This window comes from Agelaius tricolor, unplaced genomic scaffold (assembly GCF_023055355.1).
Source record: "Agelaius tricolor isolate 1412-34295 unplaced genomic scaffold, bAgeTri1.0.p SCAF_3, whole genome shotgun sequence".
Taxonomy (NCBI): Eukaryota; Metazoa; Chordata; class Aves; order Passeriformes; family Icteridae; genus Agelaius; species Agelaius tricolor.
This window is the reverse complement of record NW_027269263.1, coordinates 60818550-60843792: the sequence shown is the minus strand read 5'-3', so window position 1 is coordinate 60843792 and position 25243 is coordinate 60818550. Positions and strand designations below refer to the sequence as shown.

The following is a 25243-nucleotide window of genomic DNA, read 5'->3' as shown; positions in this document are numbered from 1 at the left end:
GGTTTTTGTACTTTTGCCCGGGGGGATGGAGCTGCTGTCAGCAATTAAGGATATTTGTAGTTTGCTATCTAGTGTAAACACTCAGATCCTATAATTAAAGCTACTTTACACTTGCTTGCCTCACTCCCATTTCTTTTTCTGAAATATGGTTGCCCTCTGTGATCCTTTTGCTATTCACAATGGGTTATGACCCAATGTTTGAAAAATACAATTAATTACATATCTTATAAGTGTCTAAATCAACTCTTATTTGCCAGGGACAAATTTTCATATATTTCATTTTCTAAGAGTAAAAATCCTCATTAATAACAGCACAATGCAACTAACTTTTCATATTTATAAATTTCAATCCATTATCAATTTGAAGAAGCCATTTCAGGTATTTGAAGGCCATATAAATATTTCAACCAATCATAGTCTTTACTTTTGTTTTGTTTTGTTTTAAATTCGTGTCCAGATAATGGTATTGTGCTGAAAGTCATAACAATTTACAATCAAGAGACAGAATCTATGGAAGAAGTGATTCTTGAAGAGCTGCAAGTGTTCAAGGTAAACTGTGTTGTCTGTGAAGTATATACAAAAGTCTTGAATTTTCTGCAGAATTAAAATGTCAAAAAAATCTGAGGACAGTCAAATGTATAATACTTGTTTGCAAGAAATTTTCTAATTACCTAGCAATTTTATGACAGGAAACCTTCATTTTCAAATGAAGTTTTTCTAATGTCTCCAGTACCAAAGCATGTTGAAGCAAATCACAACTACTGCCTTTCTATTTATGCACTTGGACATTGGAGTGCAACTTTTAATTAAAAACTTACTTCATTTTGTTTAATTTTCCCTTGTATCCAATTAAGTAATTAAAAAAGTATAACTGAGCACATAAAAATGTGCCAGCTACAACCTTGGAACTTTAAATGACATCCAGATAGAAAAAGTCCACTCAGAAAGATTGATTCAGTTCACCTGTCTCTACAGTGGGCGAACATGGGTCCTCATGAGGCAGAACTCCATTCTCCTAAAGAATAAGCTATGACTAAAGCTCAGTTCTTGGCATGTGACAAAGCTAACATAATGAAATTCTCTTAGTGAGTATCATCACATCACGTTAGCCAAATAAAGCAGGAGGCTAACCTGCTTCAAGCTATAGGGAGAATCTAATATCAGAAGTTAGACATTGAAATCTGGTACCTGAATTTAGGCAGTGTAACTATTGACTTGTTGCCTGCAGAGAAAATCAGAGAATTTGCCCTTCTTGGTAAAACTAGTTTTCAATAGAACTATAAGGGGCTATGTATTGCTCCAAGAAATCTGAGCAGAGGGCAGAGAGGACAATGGTAAAAGAAGGAATTCCTGCTATTTTCGTCTTATCTTCAATGAATGTTTTGTTATAAAGAACACTCCACTTATCACTTTCAAGCAGGACAAAAGACATTCAGTGGTGACAAGAGCTAATGGCATGTTTGACAGGGAAATTGTAGTGTTCCTGTAGCTCTGATAATCCTGAATTAAGTGTTGGCTGCTTGTTTCCAAATAAACTGTTTTAAAGCAATGTTTCTGAAAGTCACAATTTCCTCACATCTTTCTTAAAAAAAGTCAAAGTATCTAGCAAAGCTGAATGTAATAAGTAAATACCAATACTATTTTACCTGATTTATTTTCATAGCAAAAATATATTATATATTCTTTGTTCTAAGCAAACAAATACTTCCTGTTTTTTTAGATGCCAGTTCCTATTATTTCTATGGAAATCTCTTCAAAAAGGGTAAGTATTTTACAAGTTTGAAATATGACGATTGTGACTCAAATGTAATGAAGCTGTAAACTGCACAGAGCTAGGTGCATGGACAGATGAACAGATGTACATCATCTATAATGAGATCTGTTTGGACACATGTAATTGTTCTGTAATATAAACTTATGGTTATATGCTCTGTTCCTTTATCATGTATTTATGTTTTTCAGTTCTAGTGGTAAATATCCTTAGTTCACAATACCATAAATATCAAAGCAAGTAAAAACCTGTTTCATAAGTTGCTGTTGTACTAATCACAGTAGGGATTAGTTTGGTGGATATGGTAATTCACAGAAAAGTTCATTGTTGATAAATGCAGACAGACTTCAGCCCCATGGGGATATAGAGCCTTGCTGGCTCTCCCACATATTCAGTTGCCCTGTAGAACTGTTTGCATCTGAGTTCTTTTTGAGTTTCTGAAAATTTCTGCTGATAAAAACACCCACTTTATTACTCTTGTGGGAAGATTCTCTTCCATATCATATCATATAATCATATCATCTCAGCATGGAGCCATTATAAACATCCAAGGATAGTTATATCTTAATGTTAAACATGTCCAACAGTGATGTTAGACATCCGGTGCAATGTAGGTGCACATAAGCACAGTGAAACACGAGTAACAAAGAATGAAAACTGCTTTCTTAGGAGGTGTGACTGTGCCCCAAAGGGTTATTTGAGTCTTGGTGTCTAATGAACTTGCATTCTTCCTGTATGTAATGCAGAAAGTCAAAGTCCTGTGATGGTAATTCAGAAAAGGATTTGGGTCGAAGTATTTTGAATTATTTCCTGCCTCAATCTTTTCCCACAGACTGTGAAAGCAGCTCTGGAGACTAGATTATCTAGCACAGCACCTAAGTGATTATTTGGAGAAAGACTTGGTGTCTTTTCAGATGTTTACCTTTAACTCTCAATGAATTGTCATGGTTAAAGGGTTGTGTTGGAAAAGTAAAACAGATATCATAAAATATGAAGTAGCATTCATCCATTGTATTCATCTCCCAAGAGGTTTGCTGACTCTACTAATTCAAGGCATACCTGGAAAATCTGGACAAATCTGCAAAAAAGCCACAAGAGCAACCCAAGAGTTGAAGAAAAAACTTATTGTGAGAAGTAAAAGTACCTTTACTTTTTCAAGAGATCAAAAAGAAGACTGAGAGAGAACAGGAGAGTCAGATATATATTTTACTGTGTGAAGTGACTTCCTACTGTGTGTATGAGGATTCTTAAACATTGATGGCAAAGCAATATCAGATTAAAAAACCAAGATCAGATTGTTGAATGTAGATAAACTTATTCTTGAAAGAGGATACAGTTTTCTGACACTGAGGACAATTAAATGTTGGAATATGTGTTAGGGTCAGAGTTGGCACCAAGTAATTTTGTCTTTAAAATCAGCAGGAATGTAACATAGTTGAGCATACATGAAAAAAAAAAACGTTGTACCTCCAGCATTTTTGCTGATCTCTTTTGAACTTGGAGTTACTGAGCCTGTGGAGATCTCCTTGCTACCTATGTCTCCATATCCTTATAACACTGACCAGTCTTCACCAAGTCATGGTACAGTAAAATATCACATTTCAGGGCTGAGCTTGTTATCTGCAGAGACTGGGAAAGAATGTTCTTTGATGTTCACTTGGCTAGATATCAGATGCTTCTTTTTCCTCCTGTGATTTACCAAGACTTAAAGAAGTCTTTACCCTTGCTAAAAGATAAAAGAGAAAATCTCATCTCATATGTCTCATTGAAAGTGTTGTTCATGTCTTCTGGGACAATCGCACTGCAGCGCTTGCAGACAAAGAATTCCCCTCAAACAAGTATCCTAGGTTTTCTCTTCATTCCAGTTGGCAGACTGAGTTCCTGCTACTATCATCTGGTTTATCTCACCAGAAAAAGTCTTCAAGCATTGCTGTTACCAGCCTCTCCTAGTTTATTCCCCTGGCATCTCTCAAAGTTTGAGTTCTGTGATCTAAAGAGATATAAGAAGTATAATAAGGAAAAAGAACAGACTATCCAGATTAAAATTTATATTTTGTGACTGAATAAGATGTCAGTATTTTCCAGCTTTAAGTAACTTTAAAATACCAGATTATGACAGCTTGATCAAAGAGTAGGAATTATAGACTAAATTTGGCCACTAGGATGAGCACAAATTAGGAATCCTTTTTCTGACTGGTAAAACTGTGGAAGTGAGCTGTGCATAAGCAGTTTCTATTGCAGTGCATAATGCATATTTCTGTGTTCAGAAAATTTACATTCACCAGCAACAAGACTTTTTCTCAAATTCCTTTCAATTCAAGCTATTCTCTTCTGAATTTATTGTGCAAGTGTCTGAAGAATTAAATTTATTATCTCTTATTTGATTTGAAAAGGACATCTATGTGAGCTCAAAAGATTTGAACAATGAATGCTAATGCTGAAAAACTCCCACCCAAACCCTGTAAATAAATACTAAAGGAGAGAGTGACATGTTAATTTGTAAGGAAGGACTGCACAGCAACAGGAAAACAATTAAATAGCTATCTATCTATCTATCTGTCTATCTATCTATCTATCTATCTATCTATCGTCTATCTCCTGTGCACTGAGGTATTATACAAATCATAGCACTACTGTGCCTGTAAATATGTGGCTATATTCTAAGTAGCCACACCAAGAGTTAAATTTACCTGAAAACTCCCATTTTAAAATTTAATTTGCTTATAACCCTTGCATATTTGAACTTCTTTGTTTAAAGTCTTTCATGTCAAGTTGGGGTTTTTTTGCAGATCAGTTAAGTGACAGACAAGTGTAAAGAGGGAGGCATTGGAAAATATCTTGATGAAGAAAAAGAAATGTAAACTCTTGCCTATTCAAACACAAAGCTGAAACTTCAGAATCGAGCAAATGCCAAAATAAACTTGTTCATTTTGCCTTCTTTCTGTTTCTCTGTCCTCAGTAGGAGAGTTTAATCTGTAATCAGGTATTTTCCTACAGAGTAACTCTGCCTCCCTCAGGTCACACGCTGGAAGCACGACAAGCAACGATCCATTTAACAATTTCTGCTTTGGGAAGAGAAGTTTTAGTGGACATTCTAGGAACCCTGTGTGGTGCTTTTTTTGCAGCAACAGCTGTACGTGGGATCTGAGGCACTCATAGCCCAAGTGAAGTTCCACCAGTGCGACATGTACGGCACAGCCTGCGCCGACTGCTGCCTGGCTCGGGACCCCTACTGCGCCTGGGACGGCATCGCCTGCTCCCGCTACTACCCCACGGCAGTGCAGGCAAAGAGGTGAGAGCCCCTGCTTCTTCTGGAACTCTTTTTGCAAATATCTGCATCAACAGTTTCTACTGCAACACCGAGTACTTCGTTACTTATTTATCTTATTCATATCCCACTCAGACATAACCCAACGGTGAGGTGTTGCACTGCACTAAGGCATAGTCCTCTTCTAATTTCTCAGCAGCGCCTTAGAGGATTGCGAGGAGCCAAACTCACAGGGTGGCATAAACCGCAGTAGCAGGAATATTTTTATGACTAGAGCTAAGTCACTTCGTAAACATTTGCATCACACTGCAAACTGATTTTCTCAAACATCTTTCCGTGTCTTTGCAACATCAGAGACCTGGTTTGGTAGTACTATACAGCAAGTATATCACACTTCAGCAACATATACCACAGAATTTCTAAGAAAAAGTCAAAGAAGATGCTTTGTTATTAGTTGTGACAGTGTTCACAGGGGTCCGAGGGTGAGGGAAGAGATGAGGATCTGACTCCGTGTTTCAGAAGGCTTGATTTGTTATTTTATGATATATATTATATTAAAATTATACTAAAAGAATAGAAGAAAGGATTTCATCAGAAGGCTAGCTAAGAATAGAAAAAGAAAGAATGAATAACAAAGGCTTGTGGCTTGGACAGAGAGTCTGAGCCAGCTGACTGTGATTGGCCATTAATTAGAAACAACCACATGAGACCAATCCCAGATCCACCTGTTGCATTCCACAGCAGCAGATAACCATTGGTTACATTTTGTTCCTGAAGCCTCTCAGCTTCTCAGGAGGAAAAATCCTAAGGAAAGGATTTTTCAGAAAATATCATGGCTACAATTAGTAATATACCTTCACCAACCAAAAACCACCACAACAGATTTTCTGCAAATGCTACGTTTTGGTTTTCTGCAGTGGATTGAAAGGCAAATTATTCTAGAGGCAAGTTCAAAGCACAGACCTGATTTGGGTGCTTTAATTCTTTCTTGTGGAGACTCTTTCTCTGTATCACCCTTCACTTATTCATGGTTCTTGACCTTCATTCTTTCATTCAATGATTTCCCTGGGACTTCTTGTCCTCCCTTCCCTCTCAAATCCAGGTTCTGCAATTCAGCTACACAGGTCAAGTATCTAGAACATGCATGTTTTAATCCAGACCTTTTCACAAAAAAATTAGTCAGCTTTGCCACCTAGACAAAGCAATTTCTTACCTGAATCAGCAAAATTTTGGTATTGCATAATTCAAATAATTTCTGTGGCTTTTTTAGCAGTTTCTGGTTTTAAAAATATATCCTTATTTATATTAGACCTACAAGGACTATAATAATAAATTGAATAAATTCCAGAGAGAGTTTTGAAAACTTGTGGAGATGGTTAAGTCCAAACCAAGTCACAGTGTCCCAAATGTATTATTGTTTCTTAAGGAAAATCAGGAATATGGGGCTTTGTATTTAGTTATTTTTCATCTGGCATATTTTATCTTTCCATGAACCTGGATGCACTCAAATGCATGCTGACTATTGTCAGGCATAATAGACATTTCCATACATTTTTTAAAAAGATAATTAATACAGTGATGTTATCTTTGGTAACATTAGTTTTTGGATAAGGTACATTTAAAAGTACAAATGAGATACACAGTGTGTGACTCAGCATAATTGAGCATCTCTTGGATTTACTGCACTATGGCATATGTTAAACCAAGCAGGAAACCTACACAGCTTTTATGAGCAGGACTGCATAGTTTTCTTGTGCCTTTTGTGAATATAGGGAAGGGAAGAAGTGGGCTCTGGTTGACTGCTCACCATGAAATGAGTCTGGTTAAAATTTTCAGGCCCCGGATTAAGAAAGATGAGCAGCTATACAATGGGCCAGGGAGATTAATGTCCTACAGTATAAGTAGAAATTGGATTATCATAATGATAAAGCATATGGGTTACTCATCTGATGATGTAAAAGTCATTTGGGAGGGAAGGGGGGGTTAAAAATTTCCCAGCAGTATTTTAGCTGGTTAACAGTATCACTATTTATGTTGTGCAGGCTACTTGTTGTCTAAGGAAAGATGAGAGGATCTCACTGAGGCCTGGACTTTGTTGTACATGTTTCTCACCTAAGACACTTTCCAGAGTATCAGCCTTTAAGTTCCCTGAAAACACATTATCCAGGGTGGGGTGATATGGGCAGCACCCCAGGCACTTTCCTGTGCCTTACCTCCTCAACATTCAGCTGGTCAGCCTCTAAAAGAAGAGAATACTGCTGCTATCTCCCTCCTTCTGTTAAGATAAGCACTGTAGCAGTGGAGAAGGGATTTGCACTCAATTGAATGTTCTTGAAGTCTGAAAAACTTGTTTTCCATATCAGAGTCTGGGGAAAACAGCCATCAGGACTAACAGTGTTGAGAGGCATGAATGGCATTTGCTTTGTTCACTTTAGGTCACAGCTGAAGCTCAGAGCATTTTAGGTTTAAGGCCTTACACTAACTGTGTGGTACAGGGAGAGGCAGGGAGAGGTACTGGGCACATGTGTATGGAAGTTGTTTTAGGTTGCTTCCTGTCAGGTACCATGTGAAGAGTACAAGGGGACAAGGCAGGTCCCTCCAGGAAGCATGGAATTCTTTGAACTGTGTGGAATTCTTTGATACCAAAGAGTAGCATTGAGTAGTTGAGAACCCTACCATGGCTTTGAATTTAATTAATGCCACATCCCAGAGCATTCATGTCTTAGTCTGGCCTTGTCTCAAGGCTCAAGATTTCTGCTCAAGCTGCACATGGTAATACAAGTAATGTGAGTTCAAGGGGCATTGGAGGGCATTTGTTTCTCCTGTTCCTGATACCTGTCCCTTTATTGGAGTCATGGAGTCGTGCCTTACATTGCAACACACTTGAACTGACCTTAGTACCACCTGTCTGCTCAAATGTGACCTCCATTCTGTACATTTAGGTGGAGTTTTGATCTGTAAGAGCAAGGCTGCTAGTGGGTAAGGGCTCTGCTCAAAGCTCTCCTTTTAATTCCAGTCCTACTGGTGAAGAATTCAATTGAAGCAGGGATGTACAATGTACATTTGGTCCAAATGCTGTCTGCTTTAGATGCTGATACCTCCAAGGTACACCAAGTGTTTAGAGTAACATTAAATAGAAATCTGTAAACTAAATAACAGATTGAGAGAGAAGTGAAGCATAAATATAAAAACCTTACTTGGTTTGGCTTGGCCTCTGATATTAATTTTTTAAATTGTGAAAATCCTTGTTCATGTATATCCTTGATAACTAATTAAATGGGGGATTCAATTAAGAAAAAATAAAAACTGAGTCCAAAATCCCATATCTTGATGCTGGCAGCACAGCACACCACAATTCTCTGGTAAATACAGGTGTGTGGCTCCTGAATACTGCACATACCTCAGATGGCAGAAGGAATTTCTACTGCATTCAAATTTCTTGAAGTGCACTTGAGAAAGCAGAGGTCCAGGACTTAAATATTTTAGTTCACTATTAGCTCTGCAATCTGATTTAGTCAGTTTCAATTTTTATCTAAACAAGCACCAAATTCTACAAGTGAGATTCTTTGCTGTATCAGCTCCCTATCCAGGCTGAAAAAGGTCTGAAGTAATTTAAAAATGTCTTTGAACTTGGGTAGGCATTGTGTGATTCTTTAGCTAATTTTTGAAAGCTGACAGTCTCTCCCCTGCCTCCTCTCCCTCTCCGTCTTCTTTCTCCATCACCCACTCCACCAGCAGGCACACAGTCTACTGATTTACTTATGCAAACATAGTGGTGCCTTTTCTTCACAAGACTTTTTGATTTTGCCTCACACATTCCTGGGAAATAGTGAAGAAAAATGAAAATTATGGTGATGGTAATGATGATGATGATGATGACTGTGTTGCTTTCTTGCAGATTATTTTTACCGGGCTCATGGAAGCACAGAGTTAAGGGCTGAAATCTAAATCAATGAAATTACAGATTGCAAGAGATGCTTCCCAAAATTCGGTAGACTTGTTAATCACTGAAAATTGTTCCTTACAGTAATTTATCTCAGGGATTGTCTGATAATCTATTATTCTGAGTAAAATAATTTCTAAGAAAAAACAATACCAGACTTATGTCAGTATTTGTGAAATAAGTTTATCTCCCAGCAGCTCCCATCTTTCAGCACCTCTCTCCATTTTTGCCTTCTATTTGAGAAAATAGAAAGTGAAGGCACTGAAAATAGTAAGTGAAGGCACTGTATCTTCCCCAGTCTTCACAGCTGCAACAGTAAAATTCCATCAAGCACACATTTCTTTTTCTTTAATGATTCTGACAACTGGAGAAATAATCCTGTCTTACAGAACTAAATGTTTTTTAGCTTTACAGTGATCTTAAGGAGCTCATGAGTAAATAGAACATGCTTGCTACCTGTTCCTGCTAGATAGGGCTGTTGCACCTTACAGCAGCAGGATTGTCTCATTTGTTTTTTTAAAGGCTAATGCATATCCTATAGTGTTTATGTATATTTGTGCAGGAGAATGTCTCTTCTGAGTAATCTACACACACAGACTTGCAAACCTGGTGACAACATTTATCAGCACTGACACTACACATTGCAATGACAACACCCAGGGCAGAATTAAGGCCCAGTTGCTACCACTGTTTTTCTTTAATAGGATGAAAGTATTGTTAGCATTTCTCCCTAAAAGCCCAGTGCAGTCTTCACTGAATTTCCAGATTCCCCTGAAACAACAGTGGAAAAACACTGGTTCTTCTCTGAATATCAATGGAGGTTAATCTTGGTCCACCAAGAACACTGGATCAGGAATTCATATGGGTGACAGAACTCAGGAAATAATCACTGTCTACAGCCAGATTAAAAATGAAATTAGTAATATCCATGGACAAGACTTTTAGATGGTGTAAATCTAAATAGTTTTAGTGAATTTGATTTGTGACAAATTAAAATTTTATCTATTGGGTTCACATAGAACTGGAGAATAACCTTATTTCACTAGTAAAATGCACAGAATAACAGAACTCTTAGGCTTTGTTTGTTTCTAATGTAATTTATACTGTACACATACCTACTGTGTAAGATTTGCTGCACTGCATATTTCTTCTATTAATCTGTTATGTATGGCATTGGCAATACTGTATAGAATTACTCTTTATGCAAATATAGGAACAGTATCCTCAGAAAAACCACATTTGAGGTTGTTGGACATACTATTGTAGCAAGATACAGCATTCCTATAGGCTCTTTTATTTCCCAAGTAAACAATTTTAATTTTATTTATCAAGGCACTCAAAGAAAATAAATGCTATATGAAGGCACAGTTCTTCTGGGAATACACTATGTAATAATGATTTTAATATTTTTTTTTTCTGTAAAAAAATGCAATAAAAAACTCAAACCTCTAAAGTCAGAATGATTTTTCTTTCAAAAGGACTTGTATTTTTTCCAGGTCAAAAACAGGGCTCACATGTTCTGACCCCAGTTCTTCTTCTACCAGTTCACTTTCTAAGCATGGGTATTCATGAATGTGTATATTTCCCTGTTGAGAAAAATGAGCTCAGTAACTGCCTGGTACAAAGGTACAAATAAAATAAAGTGTTTCTTCCACACGTTAAGACTCTCAAGTGAAGGAAAAAAACCAAAAAAAACCCCATGAGACTAAAGGATAAAAGAAGTACCATTCACATGCATGGGAAACTGTGCTGAATTAAAAAAGGAAAACTTCCATTCTTTCTAGAGAGAGAGAGAGAGAGAGAACCCAAAGACAGGCTAAAGGTCCCTATGACTGAGTGTTACCTGTCAGTTCAAAGGATCTTGTTTTTGCTTTTATAACATTAGCATAGTTCTATATAAAATGGACACATAATGGTACCTCTTCTCCACACAAGCATATTTCTGTTTTGCAGACACATGACTCCCAGTAGGCTGAGTGGAGACAGAATACTGATTTATAAATGAGCACTTCTCACAACAATGGTAAATTGTTAGCCACAAAGGTTTAACTCCTGAAGTTTTTAATGAAGGCTAGTTCAGCATAAGCCAAACAACATGTCAGCTAAACACGTTCTCTCAAATAATTCCACTTTTTTCCCTGCAGACGTTTCCGCAGACAAGACGTTCGGCACGGGAACGCGGCGCAGCAGTGCTTTGGCCAGCAGTTCATTGGTAATCGACTCAAACGTACAAATGCTTGTAAAGGCCTGGAACAGCCAGCACAGAGTTTGCCAGAGCATGAGCCAGACCATGATCTCACCTGCTGTTTTCACTGGCATGTTCCTATCAGGTTGTTAGAGCCGTAGGGCTGAGCCCCAGCCATCCAGGTCTAAGGGTGACTGTCTCAGAGGGTGACATCCCAAAAATGTTCACGTGGTGCTGCAGCACTGAAATTCAGACTAAAGATATGGAGAAAGCATCCCAATGGCTCCCAACAGAAAAAAAAAAAAAAAGGCAGAAAGATGAGGCAGGGATAAGAAACAATGGAGCTGCATTCTGAAATGTGTATGAAATAGTCAGGACACTTAAAATTTCAGAACAGGCATGAGCAGTGACATGACAGAATAAAAATGTGTGTTTATGATCAAGTTTTCTCTTAAAAATATTAAGATAGAATACTGTTATCCAAACCTTGAAAAGTGAGGATTTCAAACATGGGTATTGGGAATAGAAAACCAGAAAGAAAATATTTGCATGGAAGTGCTCTGTATTTTGCAGGATAATACACAATACATTTATAGAAGAAAAAAATAAAACACAAACGTTTCTTCTAGAATGATATCCAGAGAAACACTATTTTAATATTTACATATATATATATTTTACCAGAGAAAGCGTCATTAAAATTGAAGACCATTGGAGGATATTGTACATTTTGGAAAAGTATATTCCAATATTAAGTGCTAAGCCTTCCACAAGTTCAAAATACAACAGAGAAATCACAGTTATATAAAACAGTGTATTTTTTTAAGATATAAAGCTACTTGGACTCAAGAATCATTCTCACTTTTATGGAATAAGATGATTTCATTAATGAAGCAGTTGGTTTTGTTCAGTGTAACAACTAGTTTATCTTCCTCCAGATGTTTTGTTGGATTGAAAACCAGAATTAAATTTTGATTTAATTCATTCACCTTGTTTTTACAAGCACCCTTGGGCCCAAACTGTACATTGAGTTAATACATGTATAGCATGGATATATATAATATTGGTTAGAGTATTTACAGTATCATTCTGCAAACAGTTATATGCTGTAATTATCCCTAAAAAAATTAATTTTTTTTATTATATTTAAACATGTTTTGAATCCTTCTCTTTCACTGAGTGAAAATGAAATTAACTATTCATAAGAAGCAGGCACAAGCAATTAGCAGTGTGAAAGGCTGAGATCTGTTTCTCTGTAATCTTAGGTGAGTCACAGCACAATTTGGTCAGATGCTGTGAAACCCTGGGATGATGGGAAAATTCATTTAGCAGGTCAGATCTTCCTTAGACATTCCTTTCCAGTCACTGTCTGGTTGGATCTGAATTAAGCTTCACTACTAAAAGTAAATATACCCTGAACATGGAGCATAACAGTACTTGCAGTAACACATTTTTGAAACATTTTTTTCCTTCCAGGTGAAGTTCTGGAGAAGACTGAGGAAAGACTTGTTTATGGGATAGAGTACAACAGCACCCTTCTGGAGTGCACCCCTCGGACCTTGCAAGCAAAAGTCATTTGGTTTGTCCAGCGAGCACATGACACTAAGAAAGAAGAGGTAAATATTCTTATAAACAAACTTTTTTCAATAAAAGAGCCTGCTGTTAGGAACATCACCTCCTCACTGAATTTCTGCCACCAGTTGCTGAAATGTACATGGGTGTCAGGGAAAATCACTGCGTTCATCTGGTCTCTTGAATTAATAGACCTGAGAAGTTCACCTGGTGTTTGCATTCAACATCTTGAATGCAGATGTTAGACATGTAGTGAAGCTAATTTAGGATCTCAAAACAAAGGAAAATCCATCACTTCTCTTGGTATGTTTTTGCAGGGATGAAATGTGTATGTATTATTTCCAGTGTTAGTCTAGCTTAACTTCTATTCATTCTTGCTGCCTCACCCATTTGTTACAAAATTTTTGCAAATATGTGTTGGTGGATTCTCTGCCTCTTTTACATGTGTTTTACCATTATGAAAGTGTTTCATAAGTGCAATCATATTCATTCCTCCATACCTCTCTGATACACATCAATGTAGCTATCACTGCAGTGTAGATAGGTCACTATAAGGCCTGGTAAAAAGTCCCCATCTTTCTTATAAGCTCCCTTTAAGGACTGAAAGGTCAAAATAAGGTCTGGAGCCTCCTCTCCTCTAGGCTGAGCAACCTCAGCTCTCTCTTTCTTCATAGGAGAAGTGCCCCATTCCTCTCTTCATTTTTTGTAACCTTACTCCAGTCCCACTCTAGCAGGTCCATGTCTGCCTTGTACTGAGGATCCCAGAGCTGGATGCAGCCCCCCAGGTGGGGGCTTACCAGAGCAGAGTGCAGGGAGAGAATCACCTCCCTTGGCCTGTTGGCCACACTTCTTGTTAGACAGCACAGGATAGAGTTGGTTTTCTACAAGTGGATGTGGCCAGCTCTAATCCAGTCCCTCATCCTTCAGTACTGCCAGGTCCTGAGTTCATTCTCTTCAGGGCTGCTTTTGATCCCTTCATCACTCAGTACTTCTGCTTAAATTCATCACCTTACTGTTAAATGAGAAGCTGAGGATACCATTTTCCTGGCCATTCCTGCTGCTGGGTTAGACAGCTCAGTGCTTCCTGCTTGCCAGCATCTGTGAATGTCTCAGGGACATTCCTGTAGCCTCAGGAACTGTAGGAGGAACTCAAACAGCAGACTCAGAACTGGGACTTTAAGATCACAGTGGTCCTGCAGATGGATATGCAAATATTTTTATGAATGTCTCCTCAAAAGCATACCAGTCAATAAGAGAATTCACAGGAATCCTTATCAAAGGTCAGCTGGGAAATGCCCTTTTTTTCCATCCAGTAGATTAGTTCCATGTTTCCAACTTACTTCCCTCTGCAATTGAAACACAGATCTGTCTGCTTCACTATGTGTTCTGCCATGCTTCCCAGATTCTTTAGATTGTTCTCCATTTACAACTCAATCTCTTCTTTACTTCAAGTAAATATTTTTGTTATTACAAAAGCACTCTGAATTAAAAAATTTGTAGATCTCTAATCTTCCTCTCAAAATTGAGTATTACAGTCATGAAAGTACAGTTCAGAAATAATTAAATTTGTTTAATGTAATAGCAAAGGCCTGTGCTCTATAACTGCATTTTATGTCTTTTTTCAGGTGAAGACTGATGATAGAATAATAAAAATGGACCTTGGCCTTTTATTCCTGAAGCTGCATCGACTGGATGCAGGGACTTATTTTTGTCAGACAGTGGAGCACAGCATTGTTCACACTGTCAGGAAAATCACCCTGGAGATAGTCGAGGAGGAGCGTGTAGATGAAATGTTCAATAAAGACTATGAGGAGGAGATCTCTCACAAAATGCCATGCCCAATGCAGAGCAGTATACCTCAGGCTTCAAAGCCATGGTATAAGGAATTTCTTCAACTGATTGGTTACAGCAACTTCCAGAGGGTGGAAGAATACTGTGAAAAAGTGTGGTGTACAGATAAGAAGAGAAAAAAGCTGAAAATGTCTCCATCCAAGTGGAAATATTCCAGCCCTCAGGAGAAGAAGGCAAGGATCAGGCCAGAGCATTACCGGCTGCCCAGGAACATAGCTGACTCTTGATGGACAAAATCCATCCACTGTTTCTGAGCAAAATTTTATTTGGACTTAAGAGGGAGAAATCAGTCTTGGTTTGAGTAAATTTCACAGGTTTATATATGTAAAATATTGGGACTGAAAACAAAAATGATATGGTAAGTTATATTGTACACTCATGATGACTGTTTAGAAGCATTTTAAACAAAATCTTCCCAACTATCTGGTTCTAAGTAAGTAAATGCAATCAGAGTTTTGCATTAGGGAGGACATGACAATCTTCAGGTTTTGAGTGCTTGAATCAGTTCCCTGGGTGGGTCATGCTTGCGCTGTATATTGTTGCACATGATGGCATATTTAACAAATTCAAATAGCTAAACATTCACAAGTGGATGAAAAGTATAAGAGATATCTTTTCTTTGTTTCACAAATTTCTCATGCTTCTGAAAGCAGCACGTCTCAAGATCTTTTTCCTTTTGATTGTGACCTGTCTGAGTTCATCACTGAGAACAATGAGTTGTGTTAATACAGTGTACTGCTACTTCTAAAGATAATGAAGGGAAATCCTATTTACTTCCCATCTTTTTCTCAGTATCAGCCATTTATGAGGCACAGTGCGCTCCCACAGCTAAATAATATTGCCTAGTAACTTCATGTAAGCCACGTGCATGCTGAGAACACAGAATGAAATTCATCGATTTATCTACGTAAGAAGTTGAAATAATGGTTTAGATAGAAAACGAGTCCATCTTGTGTCTGTGCATTGCCTTAGTGGACACGAATTAAGGGATCGCCCTCTTGTGGCTAAAGAAAGCAAAACACGATATTTAAATTACTTTTTTTTTGAAGAAATATGTATAAGCAAAGTATTGCCAAGATCCCCACTGGTTTGCTTTCAGCAGACACTTTTAGTCTCCATGTGCTAAAGCCACAGATTTAGAAGGCAGTATTGGAAGTACTTTATACTGGGAAAGCAGCGTTTTAAATAAGTGATGCTTTATGTTGATAATGTGCTTTTGGGGTAAAATGCAGTCATAAAAAGTTAGGATGCAGATTAAAAACAAAGCCAGCATTATGGAGCTATGTTTCTATAGTTTCAGGATCTGGTCCACATAAACCTTTTTCTGATGTGTGATCTCTGTTCGAAAGGGCTGCTTTGCTCCTCTTGTGAGTGATACCAGGAAAGGAGATCAAAAGAGCTAACATTTACAATCTAGGTCTTACATGACTGACTTAACAACAAAAAAAAAAATCCCAGTATATATGTGTATGTGTATATATATATATATAATATATATATAAGAAAAGCTTGCTTTAAGAAACCAGATCCAGAAAATACAGAAAACCTAACATTTCAATACCTGAGAAATTGAATATTACAAAATGAATTGGATTGGGGATTTTTTAAAATTAAAAATTTAAAATAAGAAAGGGAAGTTAAACACAAATTAAGCATAAATACAAGCTAAATGTAAACACAAATGAGTCGAAAATTAGTTTAGTCCTAAAATAAGCACAAGATGCCAGTAGGGGAAATAGCCAAGCTGATCCAAATTTTTATGCCATGAAGAAAATATACAGGGGATACATCACATACAAAGAGTTTCATGGCCCTGGAAGAGTGGGATTAGCAGCCTGGGTAACAGAGGTTTGTGGTTTTGCTGTGTTCCCAAAGGCAGCAATCAGTGCTAACCCAGAGTTCTCCAAGCAGGCTGTTTGTGAGAGGAGCTCACAGCTGCTGACAGGACCAGTGAGCTTTGCTGTGCTCCTCTGGGAGCAGAGGCTGACCCTGTGTTTGGAAGGAGCACATGGCACACTGTCAGCAGCCAGAGTGTGAGGAAAACAGGGATTCACCTGGTGTGGGTATAACATGGATGAATCTTCATCAGCCTGTTAGGGGAATCAGGGTATCTGAGGGTTTGCACTTGGTTTAGCTACTGTGTCTCTCTAAGACATGGGACTGGACACTGTGCAGATCCTTGCATGAATTCATGCTTTGGTCTGAGAGAGGAGACTGGATGCACTCATGTTTCTGGGACAGTTTAATGGAACTTGGTTGCCTGTAGGATTTCTTATTTGTTTACAGCTGTATGGAAAGGACCAGCAGTGTGATTTGTGGCAGAGAACACACACAGAACAAGCATCCCTGATCTGAACTTAATGCCCTATACAAACCTCATTAACACCCTCGGTGAAAAACTTCTAAAACACTACTAAAATCCTTTTCTGATGAATTATGGAGTCCCCTTCTTTTAAGCAACAATGGGAGTTATTTTTTATTTTTTTTTTATTCATTTGCAAGTATCTAGTGCTAAATGTATCATTAATGAACAATTTGAAGACAATTATAGCATCTCAGCCTCATGGAACAAATCTAACTTTGTGTCTCATTCGCTGATATTTCAGGTGGAAATCATCTTATATGGAAATCAGGATTCTTGACTTAATATGAGAGTGTATATTTTTAGCTACCCATCCCTTTAGTGTTTACATGTGGAGAATTGCATTACCTTTTTATTTTCCTTTTAAAACTTACATTTTTAGCTTACACTTTGCTCCTTTCATGGCTGCAATACCTGTGAGAATTCAGAACTACAAGGTCTTGTTCAAAGAGTGCTCTGACATCTATATGGAAGAAGAGAAAGAGTGACAGTGTATTTTGGAAGGATATGCACAAATGTGCATTTAGCACAATGTTATTTAAAATGCTTCTTTGTATATTTGGGGGCCATTGTCTGCTTCTTATCATTATGAGTTTGATGTATTTTGTATGTGCATGAAGTGGTCAAATTATAAATATAATTAAGAACCATATTTGGCTGAAATAATCTGTATTATTTCTTATCATTTATTTTCCCCAGACAGCATGATTATCTGCAGCTCACTAGTCACACTGTTAATTTCAGATGTCCTTCACCATGCATTTTATGAGCAGAGACCACAGATAAGGACAGAAAGATGTGTGTATAGAGTTGCCAAATGGGAAATGTGGCACAGGGTAATGAGTAGATATAGTCTGCCTGATGCATCAATGTGTTTTGAGAGTGGAACATGGTCACTTAAGCCTAGAAGATGCTAACCAATGGAAATTCACTGAGAAGCCACAATTTGGATAACGCTTTGGACTCTACCCTGTTTCATGATGAAGGAAAATCCAGAGCACTTGGATTAACACTTCCTTTGCTTTGCTCTGCTTCTTTGTTGTCAGTGAGATTACTGTCACCTTGTACAGACTGCTGTGCTCTCAGATTCTCTTGGGACATCAGGGCAGGAGAGTGTTAACCTGATGTGCAACTCCTGGCTTTTATATCTCAAAATGGGCTTTTAGGATATACACTGCTGTTCTGTAGCATGAAACAAATCTCCTTCTGTAGGCAATTGAGAAAAATAATTGTCCTGAAGGGGAATTATTCAGGTATCTGAATAGCACAAGTAACCATCATATTTGAAAAAGTGCTTGAATCAATATAATTAACATAGTTATAGAGTTTCTCTTTCATAGTTATAGAGTTTCTCTTTCTTGTTCTTTTATTTTCTCTTAAATTTCAAGAGTGTGGTGGTTTTGGCTGGTGTAGAGTTAATCCTCTTCCCAGTGGCTGCTGTGAGGAAATGTTTTGGATTTTTTCTGAGCACAGGGTTGATAATACAGAGAGGGGTTTTTTTTGTTCTTTTGTTGTTGTTGTTGTTGTTTTGTTTGTTTGTTTGTTTTGTTTGTTTTATTTTTATTGCTGAGCCGGGCTTACACAGAGCCAAGACCTTTCTTTGCTTTTCATACTGCCACACTGGAGAGGGACCTGGGGATGTGTGAGAGGTTGGGGGCAAACACAGCTGGGACAGGTGACCCAAACAAATATTCCAAATCATGTGGCATCATGGTCAGTTCATAAAGTGAGTGGAAGAAGGAGGTTGGGGGGAATTTTGGAGTAATGATGTTTGTCTTCCCAAGTCACTGTTACATGTGATGAGGCCCTGCTCCCCTTTGAGGTGTCTGAACACCTGCCTGCCATGGGAAGCAGTGAATTAATTCCTTGCTTTACTTTGCTTGTGTGCATGGCTTTTGCTTTCCCCATTAAACTTTCTTTATCTCAACTCACAAGTTTTCTCTGTTTCACCATTCCAGTTCACTCCCCAATCTTGCTGGTTGGAGAGCAAATGAGTTTCTGCACTGGGGCTTGGTTGCTGGCTGGTTCTTAACCCTGACAGGGGAAAAAAATCAATTTTCTCCTAAATGTCAGTCAGTCAGGTTCCCTCTTTAAAAAAACCAAACAAACAGTAATCTTATTCTACCTTGGAGCACTGAGTCTGGAGTTATTTATGCAACTTTACATCTCTGAGTCCAGAAGGCACAAATGCCTCTGAAAGCTGCACTGTCCAGATAAGAGGCACTGAAAGTGAGCTTTTTTACAGCTGTAACCAAGCAGGATGCCTGCAATTCCTATCAGCCCTGCAATCCTGTTCACTTCACCAAATTACTGTTTTTATTGGAGAATTCCTGTCCAGCTGACATGAGTATTTATTGTAAATGAAGCCATGATTGGCAAGTTTTCCCTTTGGGTGATATTTTTTATACTCTCAATGAGTGATTTCTTTTATTACTATTAATTTATTTTTTTGAGGAAATAAGTTATCTGACTGGCACTACAAAGATGGCAGAGCTAGCAATGTCAAGTAAACCTCTTGTCAATATGAGTTAATCAGCTTCCTACAGTGATGCACATATTGAAGAACACATTTGCCAAACATCAACCTAATCCATTACTGTAATTGCATTTCACAAAAGAGCTTTGCTCCTTTGAGATATGGCTCTCATGTAATGTTGAACCAGGAAATAAACCAGTGCTCATAAATTGCTGTAGTTAGAGTAGCAGAGGAGAGCACAAATGAACAAACTTAAAGCATGGAAGCCTCATCTGCCTAATTCCTAGATTTCCTGAGGTTCTTATAGAAGCCCATCTAGAAAGAGCACATGTGGCTGCAGGAGGAGGAGCCTGGATCAATAAATGGTTTGGTGCCACACAAGTCCTGTTTCAGGACACCTGTGGGCTAAGGATCCTTTGTGAACTTGTTTCAGTAGATTTCCCCAATGGCAACACACAGAAAACTCTATTGAAACAAAACATCTCTTTACTTGCAATGTCAGTTAATTCAACAGTAGAATTTCATGTCTTTGACAGTGTTTTTGCACATCTTTGGAAAGCTATATTTTAAGAAGAATAGTCCAGGATTACATTTAATGTGGCTGCATTTGTTGCTTATAAGTTATGAACTCCCAGAATATCTGTAGCCAATCTGGGTTTCAGCATTTCCAACATACATGCAGATAGCTCATGATGATTTTTTCTCACTCTGAAGAATCACATTTGCCAAGTCCCCTCAACCTGGACTTCAAGAATGTCTGTGAAGGCACATAATAATGTCAATAACCATCATTATCCTCATAAACCACAACAGCTATAATTCACTGTCTTCTCCCTTTCCCAATAATAAGAGCTGAAATTTGCAGACCAGTGCACATGATTAATGCCCCATGAGCATTTTCTGCATTTTAATTTGCTAGGTGTATTAAATAGTGCTGTTAATCAGAACTTGAAGAATGCACCGTGGACCTTATCATAATCAAGGTAATATAAATATTCCACCTGTAGCTTTAACTCAAGCATACAGATCATTAGTATTTAATTTACTTCATTTTCTTCTGCTTAAATGTTTTACTTGATAAAATATCAATCTTCAATCATTAAAAAAAAAAACAACATTTGATAGTGTTTTTTACATTTTAAATTGGCTTAGCTTCACAATAGCCACCAGAGGGATAAAAATACAGTTTTGTATCCCTTGATCTCTTCTTCACAGACCCTTATCTCTTACTTATCTCTTATTTATCTCTTTGGCCTGTGGCTAAGCTCCCCATGTCACAGTGCAGTGTCCTGCTGGAACAATGAAGGTGAGCAGACAAGTTGAATCATCAGGGAGACCCCAGCTTGTGCTCCAAAAGCAGGGAGTGAGGGAATCTCTGCAAATCAATACTTTTTTCACAGATAATTTCTGATACTATAGTCTAACACAACCTCCTCAGTCATTCCTGTTATAGAGTGGAATCTTCTGGAAGAGGGTCCAGAATGAAAAATCAAAGGTTAGTAAGTCTGTCAAGGAATATAAATTCTTTTTACAGTGATGCCCATTCATGGTCTTGTCAGATGGAGTCCAGAGTCCAGAGTACAGCCCATATATAAATATTCAAAGCACAAGAGCAGCAGTTGTTCAGTTATTCAGGCTTCTTAGATCTTTTTAGATTTTTTTTTTTTTTTTAATGTGGAGAAGGGGGAAGGTATGAGATTTTGATTGTATGTTTGGGGGGGTTGATGTTTGGGGGGTTGTATTTTTTAAAGTTCTTCCATTCTAATTGTTGATGAAAAAGAAATATAAATTTTTAAACAGCAATCTGTCCTTTTAAGTTGTGCTCATTACAATGAGAGGATTCATCAGATTAACTCCACCATGATGTTTTCAGGTAATCAGAAAAAAATATTTCAAACTGATTTTTGTCTCAAAATAAATACTCCAAAATATTAGAGCTATCCATATATATGAAAGTATGGTAAATACTTCTCAACAATTTTGCCTTAGAGAACTACTAAACAAAGTCACTGGGGAGGGTGACATTGACAGCATTCAACAAGAAAATGTATATTGCAGGATGTTTTAGTTCAGAGTGCCTTTTTTTTGTTTTAATGTACTCTCATCTCTCATAGGTCATATTTCATTAGAGATGAATTTTAAGAAACAATTATTATTTATATTTTCTTAGAATCTGGGGAATTAAATTTTAACACACTTTTGCACCACATTTCTGTAAAAAAGAGATATTAATGAAATAGTATCTGCCTCTCTATATTATGCTTTTTAATCATCCTGGAAAAGATCAGACATGAGATTTTTTTTGAAAACTATAGAATTCTTTTTTTAATGTGCACTGACCTTTTTAGAGTGTGTACATGAAAATAAAATTCATTTAGCCTCCAATATATAAAATTATGGCTCCCCCAGTCTAGAACATTACCCTGTCTGTTCTGTGGCTTTTTGACTGTTTCCCACACTTTCGTGGCATTGTTTCCTGAATTTCATTAAATGTTGCAGTTGTCACAGGGAATTGTCAGCTGGCAGGTGAATATTTGGCTGTGAGTTATTTATATTGGTGTAGGGTTAGTGTCTAAAGTGATATAGGATCTGCTCACCCACAGAAGCTTTTATAAAAGACTTTGAGTTGTGATTTTTTATCATAGTTCCTGTGCCTGCATGGATTATGAAATGTGGAGAAATTTTTAATTGCAAGGAGAAAATGCTTCAGAAAAGCAGAAATGTATTTTTATTGTTTAAAAGAAAAAAAAAAGGAATGGTTTTCTATCCCATTCATCCTTTTCAGAGCACCTAAAATGCACAAATTGGGAAACCACAGAGGAGAAGGAGTTGCAAGAGTGGCCTTTCCGGCTTCTCCTGACTTTGGTCTGTGTCTTTGGTGGTGAAAGTAGGGTCAGTATGAACTCCATCCTCTTCAAGAGCTGCTGGTTTAGGGTTGCCACATCCACAGCTCGTGCCAGGGAGCACATCCCCAGAGGGATGATTTTTGCTGCTGGTTGTTCTCAGTGTGTTCCTGTGCAGCTCTGGTCTGATCCAGTGTGCTGGTTTGCCCAAAACCTCTATAACCAGCCTGAGACATCACATGGATTGAGAAGTCTTGTGGGGGACATTGCAAAAGCCATATGGCAGGAGCAAAGGGTGCTGTGGTGTGAGGGGAAGCCTTTCTCATTTACAGTTCACTGCATTTGATACTGTGCAATGCAGGGGAAGGAGGTGGAAAAAAGAAATAATTGTTAGCGACCTCTGTAGTTTGAATTTTCCATCTTGGAAAGCTGGATTCACAGAATTAAAATTAAGTGAATGGCATCTTTGGACAGCAGATGTCATATGCTCCACAGAGCGTTCAGATGCAAAGCAACTGCAGAGAGGGCCATCAACACTGCAATTACACAAAGGCCACAGGAAAAAGAGAATATATCAATCTTTGAGCTTGGTGGGAGCTGAATATGAACATGAGCTAGACTTTCAAAGGTTGCAGAATAATCAGGTTAGTCCCCATTCTATTCAGGCTCTAGAGGAAGTGTGTTTGCTTCCCTTTCTCTAGACATAAGGCTATAAGGGACTTAAAAGGAAGGAGAGATGAAAAAGAGACTGATCTCTTTCTTGTCTCATATTTAGTCCATCTCCTACATAAGAATTCGTGGGTTTAAGCCACATAAAAGCAATGTATCAAATGAAGCAATTAGTCTATTTTTGTAGCCATAAACAAAAGCCACGCTGTGGGAAATCTCTTCTTACCTGAAACTGAACCTTCCTGTCATCAGCATAACAAAGGCTGTTCCCTCACACAAGATCTAGGCAGGCAAAGAGACCAAGATCTGAATAATTAAGGGCATAGCCAAGGCAGTGATTTATGTAGCACAGATGGTGTGTCTTTCTTTAATGCATACAAGACTTTTCCCTGAAATAAGTAAAACCAACCTGATGAGTTTGAAATCAGTAGCTACTTTGCAGTAGAATTAAACAAGTTTCTTAGTTTCTTTGGAGACAAACTATTCTGTTTCTTTCAGTGAGACCTGGTTATTGTGAGAGACTGAAATGTTAATGACTCAAAAAAACCACAGGGTTCTTTTCTGAGGCCAGGTTTGCATCCCCAGAGGGGCAGGAGGTGAGTTTTTGGGTGGGTAATGACTAGGCTCTGGTCTGCATTAGACAGATGGGGTGAACAATCACTACGAGAGGTTACAAACTTGGCTTTGAGGCCAATAAGAGACAGATCCTGAATGGTGGGATGGTGCTTTTTATCATGCCAATGGCCCTCCCCTTTACAATTTATTCAGTTGTAAGCCCACACACACACACCCTCTTCTCCTGGGGAAGTTCATGAAAGAACTGGATGGCTGCATCCAAAGGCTCTGTGTCCAAATGGAGATCAGTAAAAAATGGCCTCCCTCAGGGGACTGAGACATCTTCAACATCTTCATTAATGACAGACAGTGAGACTGAATGCACCCTCAGCATGTGAGGGACACCAAACTGAGTGGTGCAGTTATTTGCTAGAGCACAGGGAGGCCATCCAGAGGGACCTGGAGTGGGCCCATGAGAAACTCATGTAGTTCAACAAGGCCAAGTCCAAGGCCCTGCATGGGGTCAGGGCAAACCCGAGTTCCAGGACAGTCTGGGGCATGATTGGGTTAAGAGAACTACTTGGGGATATCAGGAGAAGAAATATTCAGGAAGACATGGCCATGTTGACTTGCAGCTCAGAAAGTCAACTCTGTCCTGGGCGACCTCACAAGAAGAAAGGTCAGAAGGTCAAGGAAGGGGATTATCCCTTTCTACTCTGCTCTTGTGTGACTCCACCTGGAGTACTGCATCCAGCCCTGGTGTCCCCAGCACAGGAAAGACCTCTTGGGGCTGGTGGGGAAGAGGGGCACAAAGATGATCAGACCCTTTTTTTAGGGTTTTTTTTGTTTTGTTTGTTTTGGGGTTTTTTTTGTTTGTTTTTGTTGTTTTTTTTTGTTGTTTGTTTTTTTTTTTATGAGACACTGGGATGGGTTGCCCAGAGAAATTGTGGTTTCCCCATCAATGGAAATACTCTAGCTCAGTTTAGACAGGGCCTTGACCAACCTGATCTAGTGAAAGCTGTCCCTACCCCTGGTGGGGGAGTTGGACTACGTGGTCTTCACAGGGGCCTTTCACATCAGACCATTCTGCCAGGGACTACTGAATTAACAGATAATTATTACTACACATGGTAGTGTGCCTGTAGAAAACTGCAATTTCTATTAGTACCTTGACATATTCCTAGTCCTGCCATTTTTGCTTATGTCATCATTTTAAAATATTTTGAAGTTACCTGCAAAACTAGTATATCATTTGGGTTTTCTAAAAGAAAACCTGCATTCTCTTCCCAGAAAATGAGGATTTTATGCTAGAAGTTTTCTGCTATGACTCTGTTCTCAAATGTCTTAGTATCTCAGTGTGTTTTTTCTTGCATCAGCAATCTTTCAAGTTCCCCTTGTATCTGCAGTGAAGACTTTTTAAAATATTACTGTATTTAAAAATACAATTGCTTAGAAGCAAACACCATGCTAGGCACTTCACAGATACCAGCTACAGACTTGCTTAGCAGGGAGAGATTCTTCTTCAGATCAGGGATTTAGCTTGAGCAACTTGAAATCGATCTATTAGCACACTTGGCATGGTTAATATTATTAAAAGAGAAATATCAGCAGAGGATTAGATTTACACAGCAATGTGTCTGGTCATGGCCAAACACAAACTGTGAACCAGTTTGGGAAAAAGTCATTGGCCATTCTGAAAGCTACCTGATATATCCTAATATATTTTTATTAAGATATTTAGCCTAATA

At 38.2% G+C, this 25243-nt stretch overlaps 1 protein-coding gene across 1 annotated transcript in view; it reads left to right on the top strand.

The window, feature by feature from the left end:
• The window catches only part of SEMA3E (semaphorin 3E), a 131854-nt gene extending 114250 nt beyond the window's left edge, over window positions 1-17604 (top strand). Inside the window, exons 12-17 of the mRNA XM_071424034.1 lie at window positions 458-549; window positions 1721-1762; window positions 4897-5063; window positions 11127-11194; window positions 12644-12783; window positions 14365-17604. Of these exons, the coding sequence (XP_071280135.1) occupies window positions 458-549; window positions 1721-1762; window positions 4897-5063; window positions 11127-11194; window positions 12644-12783; window positions 14365-14817 (962 nt within the window). The 3' untranslated portion in view covers window positions 14818-17604. The remainder of the gene's footprint in view (window positions 1-457; window positions 550-1720; window positions 1763-4896; window positions 5064-11126; window positions 11195-12643; window positions 12784-14364) is intronic.
• Window positions 17605-25243: the final 7639 nt, after the last annotated feature.